This window comes from Miscanthus floridulus, chromosome 14, assembly GCF_019320115.1.
Source record: "Miscanthus floridulus cultivar M001 chromosome 14, ASM1932011v1, whole genome shotgun sequence".
In the NCBI taxonomy this organism is placed as follows: domain Eukaryota; kingdom Viridiplantae; phylum Streptophyta; class Magnoliopsida; order Poales; family Poaceae; genus Miscanthus; species Miscanthus floridulus.
Genome location: NC_089593.1, coordinates 4888826 through 4899618, shown reverse-complemented (window position 1 = coordinate 4899618; position 10793 = coordinate 4888826). Strand labels below are relative to the sequence as shown.

The 10793-nt window shown below is 42.7% G+C and overlaps 2 protein-coding genes across 2 annotated transcripts; one reads left to right on the top strand and one right to left on the bottom strand.

The window, feature by feature from the left end:
- The first annotated feature begins 4679 nt into the window (after positions 1-4679).
- LOC136504315 (DNA-directed RNA polymerase V subunit 5A-like) lies at positions 4680-6959 on the top strand. The gene is made up of 4 exons (XM_066499195.1): positions 4680-4884; positions 5495-5573; positions 5734-5847; positions 6596-6959. Exons 2-4 carry the CDS (start codon positions 5499-5501, stop codon positions 6719-6721), a joined length of 315 nt encoding a protein of 104 aa, XP_066355292.1. The 5' UTR covers positions 4680-4884; positions 5495-5498; the 3' UTR covers positions 6722-6959.
- A 134-nt stretch (positions 6960-7093) lies between these two features.
- Positions 7094-9327, bottom strand: LOC136504314 (two-component response regulator ORR9-like). Its single transcript, XM_066499194.1, has 5 exons — positions 8879-9327; positions 8695-8783; positions 8488-8565; positions 8301-8371; positions 7094-7543 (listed from the first exon to the last, which is right to left on the bottom strand). The coding sequence occupies exons 1-5, from the start codon at positions 9072-9074 to the stop codon at positions 7267-7269; spliced, it is 711 nt and encodes a 236-aa protein (XP_066355291.1). The 5' UTR covers positions 9075-9327; the 3' UTR covers positions 7094-7266.
- Between the last annotated feature and the right edge of the window lie 1466 nt (positions 9328-10793).

Below are 10793 nucleotides of genomic sequence, written 5' to 3'. Positions count from 1 at the left end.
ATAAAAACTCTTTGATTACTTTTTGATCACTGGTTTCTAAATAAAAACTCATTTTTTTGCTACAAACTATTGTGCTTCGGTATTTTGTTTTAAGTATTGATGTATATTGTCATTGATTGTGGATGTATAATGGCTGTTGTTTACTTGCGCAATGCAGACCATACCCATCATACATTACATGTTGTAGAGCGGAGCCCATGGATTCAATGCTATGATGTTAGCAAGGGAGGAAAGGTTGCCACAGGTTGCTCCAGGGAACTACCAAGGTATACCCATCACACCGCTCACACCCAATCCTGAAACAGGGGACAGCCACCATATAGTCAGGATATCAAATGACTGGGGGCCTGAAGATGTACAAGTTGATTTTCTGTTTAGAGACCAGAATCTGTACTTCACGACGTTTAGGCGCGTGGTGAATGATGTGGGGGAGCAACACTATTTCTTTGTTTCTTTTATCGTTCCCTACCTTAATACCCAGAAATTGATACACCGTCATTTACTGAACTGAATGATGAGCTGCTTGTCTTCGATTCACTAGACAGAAATCATGTGATCAGAAGTAATGAAGAAGTTCAGTATTATTGGAAGAATTTTGAGGCCTATGGCATGGGATAGATTGATGAGGCTTTGGTTATGATTTCAGAAGCGATGAAGTTCTGAAACCTTTTTCCCTACAGGAATTCTTGCACAGCTAAGCATGAATGATTTGCATTATATAGAGTGTTTGTGGTACTTATCAGCGTCTAACTACCCGCAGCGTGAGTTACATGACCCAACATTAGGCTGGGAAGAAAAAGATATGCTTCCATATATATTATTCTTGTTCAATATTTTCTGTTTCTTGTATTTGTTTATGTTTTCGTTGCCACTTCTTGTGTGGTACATTATTGGATAACTTGGTTCAAACAATGTTCTTTGGTAATTCATTTTGCAAGATGTGAAGAATTATTTCTCTGAACATAGTCATGTGGAGAACTGAAGATAGCAACACTATCCTGCAGAAATTCAGATGTTTGTGATAATCTAGAGTGCATATTTCTTATCATTTCTGCTAAGCGTCGTCATGTGAAGTTCTCTCTTGCTTCATGCTGCCATGTAAAAAAAAGTGTGAAAATCGGCCTTTTTCTTCAAGTGTGGATGATTCGTCCAAAAAAACTAAGAGTTTGCTGTAAACGAGCACCAGCCTGTAAACGAGCCCTTTATTCACTGAAAGGGAGAACCCTCCATCGTTTTGCCCTTGTCCCAGCCAAAACCCCACGTCCACCCAACCAGCCCCCACAAGACGTCTGGACTTAGGCAGATCCGTGAACATTGCTCGGATCAGCGTTGCAGTTAGCACTTAGCAAGCATATTAGACTGAGTCACTGAGACTGCAATTGCCCAATGGAGGGCCGCCGATCAGTTAAATACTGTACTAGTACATAGGTGCTGAAACAAACTAACTAAACAGAATAGTACTCGCCAAAAAAAAACGAAACAAGGTTCAAAAACCAGGGTAGCCACTAGCTACTGTTGACCATCAGAAGTTCAACTTAACATTTGTGTAATCATGCAAACATATCACAAATTCAACTCATGCAAGGTATACATCTGGCACACAAAATCTCTCAGAACAGATTCATCAAGCGTGCGCGCGCGCACTGACGAAGAGGCTTCTCGGTACCGGATTGCGCACCATGAGGGCAAATGGCTGCCATCACCAGACGTTGATAAAAGATTACGCAAATTATCACCAGACATTGATTCTTTTCTTCCCAACTGTTTATACCGAAGCACATTTCATACTATTCATCTCTGTTGATAAAAGAAAATAATCTATGCAAAGGAGAGTTTGTCCACTGACATTTTATCCATTCATCAAATCGAACTTCAGTGAAGTTGAATGGATCATAAACCTATGCAGCAGCAAATGGGTGAAAACTGACTTATAGTGAGCATAATTTGGAAATATCAAAAGAATTCAGTTGGTTGCATTAAACAGCGAGAGTGTTGAAATCTTTCACATGTTTTAAATTGAAGGAACCATGTACATAGACATAAAGTAATCTGAAGGGGAAAAAGAAGAAAAAAAGAGCTTAAACATTCAGAAGATCAATCAAAACAAAACAAAACATTACAAAACTTGTATTAAAATGTGGAGTGCATAGAATAAGCCTTTTTTATAAGGAAATGGTTCTACTACCTATTCAGTCCAAAAAAAAACACCAGAAGATATAATACTAGTCTCAGACAGATGGGGAACAAAATGAACTTAAGAGAAGCTTGTGCATATTGAGTCTATGCATTGTAGGAGCGTACATAGAGGACCTCAAATTGTAAGGTATAAAATCAGAGTTCAGTAAAAGTTGCAAGCAATAGTCCTTCTCTCAGTTCCAGTTATGTTTGTGGCCACAATTTTTGTGGACATGCTACTACAAAGGTTAAGTCTGAGTTGACAACAAAAATGCATTAAGCATAGATTCAATTAACTTGTGCAATGAAAAATTGAAGACAATAAACTTGAGTAAATACAAAGAGCAAGATTGCACACTCCAAATGCTTGTAAGGATGTTATTTCGACTTGTTATATTTAAAATGTCCATAATTTTTTTTATAACCACAGACACATACCAACTACTGCCTCCAGTTCTTTCTATAGGTCTCATTAGGATTTGAGAAATCCTTTAGAAGTATATACTTCGACCATTAATTACTGCAATATATCATTAATTGCTACAGAATAAACTCACGTTATAAGTTATTTAATTTAGAATGTGAATATAATGGTACGACTTTTATATGCTAGGCTCTAAGCATATGTATAGTTAGAATAATCGTCGATCAAAATTTATAAATTCTGACTTTTTGAATCTTAATACACCATATATTTTCATATTTTGCAATGGAGGGAGTACCTCACTAAAGAACTCTACTGATTCATAGAATTTTGATCCATTGTTTGGTGGCTACTTGGTCAATTGTAGACTGCTAGATTTTTTAAGCCAAGGAGCCGTTGCTGCTGAAATCACCGAAAATTGGCATTATCATTAGACTTGGTAATATGTTTTTCTTTATTTTATTTTATATTTATACATAGACAACAACAATTTCATGTGTCAATTACCAGCACATTGATGCTAATCGTAACTAGCCTCTTTTTTTTGACGAATCAAATTAGCCTCTTCATTCGTAGCACATTGATGCTAATCGTAATTAGCCTCTTCATATTTTTGACTGTCAACGGGGGGAAAGGCTCCCCACCTGAGTTTTATTTCATTGATCTAGGCCCCAGAAGGTAGCCCATCTTGTTTTAAAATACATCAAGGTTTCTGAATTTAGCTCAATTACATATGGAAGCTAAGTATTGGCACCAAGCATTTGCTACTGCTCTATCTTTCTTTGGCAGCCGCCTCTCCCATAACTTGGCATCAGCTTCTATCAGCCGAACAGTTTGCCTGATTGTGGCCGCCTGCTCTCTAAACACGACACCATTCCTCCGTTTCCAGAGATGCCAGTAGCAAAGTGCCATGAAAGTGCTGATCAGCTGCCTTGGGATTGGGAAGGTCGGCGGGTATTGGACGTCGATGAAACGATCAACTGAATTCGGCTGGTTGGTGTTGAAGCCAAGTTGGTGCCAAAACTCTTGGGCAAACGGACAGTCGAGAAGACAATGTGCTCACCCGTTTCGTCGGCTTGGTTGCAGACTTCACACATCGGGCTGTCCACACAAGGGATTCACACGGCATTGTATCCTTCCATCATTCCATGGATGAGCAACCACATGAAGAACTGCACTCTTGGCGGCGCGCGGCTGTCCCAAATGAACTTGGCAGCAGGATGTGGTGGCGCCGTTCTGGACTGTAACAGACGATATATATAGGCCACCTGAGTCCAATTTCCCTTGACCAATGCAGAACGGGCCTCGGCGCCTGTCTCTGTTTGCCGCTGAAACTGACCAAGCTGGTAATTTCTCGCAGCTGAACCAGTTCATTGCTTGCTTGTGGTGAAAGCAAGGTACCAAGAAGTCGAGGAATCCAACTCCCATCTCAATTGTTTGCGCGACAGACATCGTTTTCTTGGTGCAGTGACTGTATAAAGCTGGAAACCTGTCGGCCAGAGCATCCTCGTTCTACCAAGCATCATACCAGAACGATATATCCTATCCATTCCCAACGTCAACCACAGTGATTGCCTGGTATAGTGTCAGCAGTGAACGTAACACCCTTACAGGTTTGCCTTATATAGCCTGCTTATATATATATATATATAGAGAGAGAGAGAGGGTGCATTTTATATACTCCCGGGAGTAGTTACTCCCATAATTAATAAATCACGTTGTGTATATGTACATACTCATTTATCAGTTTGAGTATATTGACGTATACTCCAGATCTTTACCATGTGAAAAAAAAAATCAAAAGAGCACATATCTTTTAATATATTATATAATACTATGACAGTTACCTATAAAATAAGTATAACCATATATTCTAAGTATACATATATACTTGTCATGCATAGTATCCTAGATGGTCTAGTATGATGATATATTTCATCTTCCATATACTTCGTCAGACCATATACATCCTAAATCAAAGATATACACATGGGAGTAACTACTCTCTAGGAGTAGGAAATAATATATATATATATATATATATTAAATGTAGTAGCCTGCTGCGTATCGTCGGTGATCAACCGCGGCGGCAGCGTGGAGAGCCGCCGTCTCTTCCTGGCGCGCCGCACCGCGCTGGAGATGCTCCGCGGACCGCGGGTACAGCGTCCCGGAGCCCGAGCTGCACCCTACCGGAGTTTCGCGCCTGGTGGGCCGCCGGCAAGCCCGAGCTCGAACGGCTCGCCCTCGCCTTCTCCATAACCCTGGCCTCCGACCCGTCCAACAAGGTGAAATCCTTTTTTTTTTCCTCTTTCCCTTTTGCGGTCCATTTCCCCATATATCATCGATGTGCTCTCAGATTCTTCTTCCATTAGGGTGTGGTCCTTGTTCCAACTCGCGATTTGAGCCGCATTCTTGTCCTGCCCATCAGATGTAGTTTTTTTTTTGGCTCGTCATTAAGGAATCATCTCGCACAATTGATGCATTCTCACTAGTGGACTGGACTATAATCCGATTGTGCTGTTATGTGCATTGTGCACGAGAGGTAATGCCAAATTGAAGAGTTAGGGAGAAAGAGGGGTATCAGTTCTTTCCTACCCCTTCTCACCCTTTTTTTTTTGGTTAAAAATATTTCTCACTGGTTCATCCTTCTTTGCTGCTTGTTGATTCATGTTTGGTGTGATTGTCCGTACGGTTTAGGAATATTGTTGTTTTTGTCGTTATGATTGTTAGGGTTTGCACCATCCTACAATTAGGATGGTAAAATGCTTAATTTACTATGTATGAGTGCTTTTATCTCTATCTTCCCATGCATGTGGTGCTTGTCTGTACCAATTGTACTTTGTTATAAGTGGAGTGAGTAAAACGTAGATCTTGACTGCTGTATGTCTTATGCAGGTGAATGCAGAGCAAAATAATGTCTAAAGCCAGAGAGTCCATCAAGGAGATCTTCCCATTTAAAGTTTACACATTCCAGGTCAGGTTTTGTTCAATCCGTTGGTTGTTCTTCACATTTTTGTTTAGTTTCTGTAACTAAGTAAGAAGCAGCATTTAATATTTTAGTTCTTGCTAACTTCAATGCCCATCCCCTAAGAATTACAGCAAGTAACTTCTATTGACCTTCTGTTCAATGTTAGATCGCAGAATTACTGGTGAACATCACTAAGCATGTCCTGAAGCCCAAGCATGAAGTGTTGACTGCAGAGGAGAAGGTCAAGCTCCTGAAGGACTACAATATCGTGGACTCACAGGTATGTTCCTCTTTGATTTGTTGAAGTTACTTTTAAATTTCCTACTGATTTGTTATACTGCCACTTGGAGTCATGGTGCTGTGCAATTATGCAGCCTGGTGCTGGCTGTCGGCTGTTGCTTTTCATGACGCATGCTCAGTTGCTGTGTATAACACCATAATTCCAGCACTTGATTTTGTGTGCAACATGATCATGGCCACAAGGGAGACTGCAATATCTTATTGTGCTTTCTGCATCTGATGATTGAGATTGCTGATAAATTATGAAGTTTGCCATGCTGAGTGCCCTGATAATAATTTGGTGACTTGCATCATTTATATTGTTCTCACAATGTTCTTGTGTTTATGCATTTCTCATTGCTCAATATGTACCTTGATGGGATTCAAACTGATGATCCTCCCGTATTTTCATAAGGGGGCTACTTCTATCATATAGAAAGAAAACTGCAAATGAAAAATTTATGTCACTTTGTATTTATGTGGGTTCCTATTTAATGTTGGCTCCTTACATAATGATATGCAAATCAGAAATTATAACATATGTCAAAAATATGTTTATTATTAGTTTTCATGGGGATACTGCATTTCGTTTATTTTGGCTAGTGGATTCTTAGCATCCCTGCATTGCAAATTCCTGCTTGTTGTTAGCTTGGTTGTTTCCCTTGGAAATTTCTTTAGGTAAAGCTAGCTCAAATTGTTGCAAATCAATTTCATGCCAGTTTTCTGAAATTGGTGCTTGAATCTTTCAGTTGCCTCGCATTCTGGAGAGTGATGCAGTTGCTCACTACCACGGATTTGGCAAAGGAACTGTTGTTAAAGTTACATATGACAGCGAGCTTACCGGGAACCATGTGACATACCGGTGTACTTTCTGAGGGGCCCGAGGGTTTCTGTGAATGAAGTTTCTCATAAGCAGTTAGTAACAATCACCTCCCAAGCAGATGATGATGTCCTTGTAAGCCAGTGTAAGCACCCTACTATGTAGGGATGACGTTTGCTGTTAGCTGTTGCTGTTGGTAAAAATCGTATCCCAGCTAAGTTACTGCCCTACTGACTACTATAGTGAGTACTTGTATCCAGACTAAAGCTTAGAAACAGTAAAAATACTAATCCCATCGTTAGTTATCTGACAATCAGTTTCAGATATTATTTCTTGGCTTCGGCACACGCTGTCCCAATGGCCTGTTACTGTGACTCTGTTAGGTTGTTATCTCAGCTGTTTTTCTGATAAATGAAACAGGCAAATGTGTTGCAGAATCACATGATTCGACTCAAGCAGTATCCGTTTACACATTCCATTATATTTTTGCCAAGCTAGTGCTAACATCTATGTTACAAATCAGTAGACCAAAAACTTAGTATAAGGCAAATGACCAAGGGAAAGAGGAAAAAAAGGTTAGCTGTACTAGTCAGTTTGCAGCTAACTATGCCTTGATCTATTTGTCTGGGGCAAGATTTCTTCGTTGTCTGCTGCCTTTCTCTTGCGGTTGCTGCTGCTATCGCTGCTGCTGCTATCGCTGCTGCTGCTGGTGTTTGTGGGGTTACTGCATTCGTCACTGTTGCTGTCACTTTGCTGATGCTGTTCCTGGTGATAGTGCTCTCTGCATCTGCTTTTCAGTATGTGGGGCTTGAGCTTGTTCATGTCTGATAGCCGTACTGGTTTCAGGAAGAACTCATCAGCTCCTTCCTCCAGGCACCTGATTTAGAATTTCAAAAACCAGAACTGTCAGTTTTTTTCCCCTTTGATATATAAAGCATGATATGCTTTTAGAAAACAACTCTTGCAACTTGTGTTTTTTTTTTCTTAAATCTTTAAATTTTGTTTTTATGGATATGTCATATCTTTTGATTCTTTTTTTTCCCAAAGGGCAGCAATATCTTTTGATTCTTTCTTTGACTTTAGTGCCCTCCCATTGGTGGAGTATCGCGCAACGAGTGGTTAGTGGTGCCAGTGACCTGTCTGCATCAACAGACCTGTTTCATGGATACGGCAATATAAAAGATCTACAAGATCGAACTGCGTATCATTTCATATCTTTCCTTTTGGTGTTTATTTTACACCGAACAGGCCGAGATATCATGTATGTGGTGGTTCGTTCCTCTATTTATAGCACAACACATGTGGCAACAGATTATTAAGGATTCGTTGAGATTTTGATATCCAATTTGGTCCTAAACTTATTCATTTATTTATATGTCTCCATACATGGAAGGAAAAAAAGGAACTTTATAACTCTCTAAAAGGTTTTCTGAACATGAAGTGATTTTCTGAGCAAGAACAGGACGCCAACTCAGCCATGCAGAAGTATTATTGCTCTCAAATGATAAAGTTGTTTTCTTGCTTTAACTCTATTCAACTCCTCACTATTTTTTTATTTTTTTTGCATTTTTAACTTTGACTTTTAAACACCGTGTTTAGCTCCACAAGACTCAGAGTGGTAGCTCACTGCTCACCTATTGATCCTTGAAGGAATGTTCTCAGAGGACATGATCACCACTGGGATATCTCTGAGAGACGACGACTCCTGGTAGAACAAACCAAACCAAACCAAACATGCATCTTTAGGCCTTGTTATCTTCAGTGGATCATGCCAGTAATTAAACACCAGATAGAATATATACGGAGTAGTCCAGTAGTTACCTTGATCTTCTTGAGCAGGTCGTATCCTGTCATGCCGGGCATGCAGTAGTCAGTGATGATCAGGTTCACCGCCACATCCTGATTGTCATCCACATACATACAGAGCATGAGCAAAACCAAATACTGTACGGTACATCAGAAATCTTTTCTTCAGACTTGCTAGCTACGAAAACACATAGGAAGAGGAAGCCATCTTCTTCTTCTTACCAGCTGGTCTGTGTGGACAGGAACAGGGCTGTGCTCATCATGGAGCCCCAGGAACTGCAGCGCCTTGCTCCCTGAGTCCACAGTGGTCACTGCATATATTCAGAAACAAAGAAGCCATCTTTCATGAGATTCAGAGTAGAGAAACCATGGTGATTGGTGAAGGAGAGGTCTTGTGATTGCGTACCTTGGAAGGAAGAGGTCTTGAGGAGCCTCTCGATGAGCTTCCTGTCCGGGAGGCTGTCGTCCACCGCCAGGACATGGAACGGAGTCTCTGTGGCCACCGCCGCCATGACCGATTGAAGCAAGAGAGCAGAGCTGCAGGAAGCAAGAGTTGTAGAAGAAGAAAGGCAGGAGGTGTGTGTGCTTGGGCTTGTTGGCATGAGAGGCTTTTGCTTTGATTTCTGAATGAATGAAGGATGTGTGTGTGGTTGAGTAGATACTTATATACACACACAAGCACATGAAAGGATTCGAGGAGATGTGATGTGATGGAATCATGGAAAGTAAAGCGAAGGAGGAGTGGAAAACAAGGTGTGATGACTAAGAAAGTCCCAGCACATGGAAAGCAAGATCCTGGAGCAGATTTGCTCCAAATCTTGCCACGAATTGACTCCATCCATCCACGACAGAGTATCATGAGACAGACAACATGCAAAAGGATCCACCACCACCATTTTCTCTTGTTCCCTTCCCTCTGCCTTTTCATACTGCTGCTAGTGCTGCTACCCTACCATATCATGTGGGCATATGGCTCTGTTAGTTTTTGAGTTCCTGGGGTGGTTTTTTGTCCTCTACTAGTAGCAGTACCTAGCTTGCTGTGTGATAGTGCTGATCCTGGCTTGCTGAAAGTGAAAGGATGAAAGATACGGATCGTTGTGGCGATCTGGTAAAGTATGCAGATTTGTACTAATCTTCATCAGGTGCGCGGAGCTGTGCTGACGTCAAAGTTGGCGAGCTGCAGCGATTTTCTGCTACTAAAGAACTGGGATTTTGCTGCCCTCTGACCACTTGCTTGTAATCAATCCCAAGGGAGTACTCCTATAATACTGAGCTCGAGCCAACCCATGTAAGGCTAGGCTACGTGGAATCGTGGATCATGCGTGTCTCCGATTCTGGTGTTGTCCGGGATTGGGATGGGATGCATGTAGCTTTTCTTGATCGTCAGGAAAATCGCCGGATTTGGGGAGGCGATACCATCAGTGGCCGCCGCACCAACCTCGAAATCTTGGAGATCTGTAACAAGAGACAAGTTCTGATGTAAAAGCCTCGGTAGATGATCGGCGTCGATCGCATGATTTTGTCGGCCTGTTTCGCGTGACTGCCTCATGTGCGGCCTGTTTAGTTCCTCCATTTATTGTCCGTTTGGATGTAAATACTGGATGTCTGGAAATGAATTGAGTACCAATACCAAATCGGACTAGCTTTGGAAATGGACTACAATACCAAATAACATGTTTGGATGTACATGAAATTGCTATTAGGGATCCGGTGACAGGGCAAATACCAAATCACGTTTGGATGTCCATTCTGTGAAATTGGAAATCGGTAGCGCGTCCACCTCGCCCTGCCTCGTCCGATCTCGCGCCGCCGCCTACCCACCCGTCTCGTCCAAGCTCGCACCACGCAGATCGGAAAGCGGCGCCCTGGCAGAGCGTGGCCACTCAGGGCCGCGGGGCAGCGGGGTGCCGCTTGCTGCTCATTGAGGCGGCGGGGATGGGGCGGGCGACCGGTGGCCGGCGGGAGACCTCCGCCGCTCGGGCCTCAGGGCTCGGCTGGCCGGCTGGGGCGGCGGTCCCTCGCAGTTCGCTACAGGGGCTCGACGCCGGCGAGGACAATGGCGCCGGCCACGATGCCGGGCATGGCGAACAGATCTCGGCAGCCATGGAGGAGTCATGCGTCGGCCTCGGGGAAGAGGGAGAGGAGCTCGCCGGCCTCAGGGAAGAGGAAGAGGAGCTCACCGGCCTCGGGGAGGAGCTCGCGCGGTCGCGCCGCCACCTGCTTCACGCATGCTCGCGACGCTGCTCGCCCACTCGTGGACAGGGTGTCGAGGATGGACGGATGAGACGAATTCCACCCAATATAGAGGGGGAGAGCTCCGT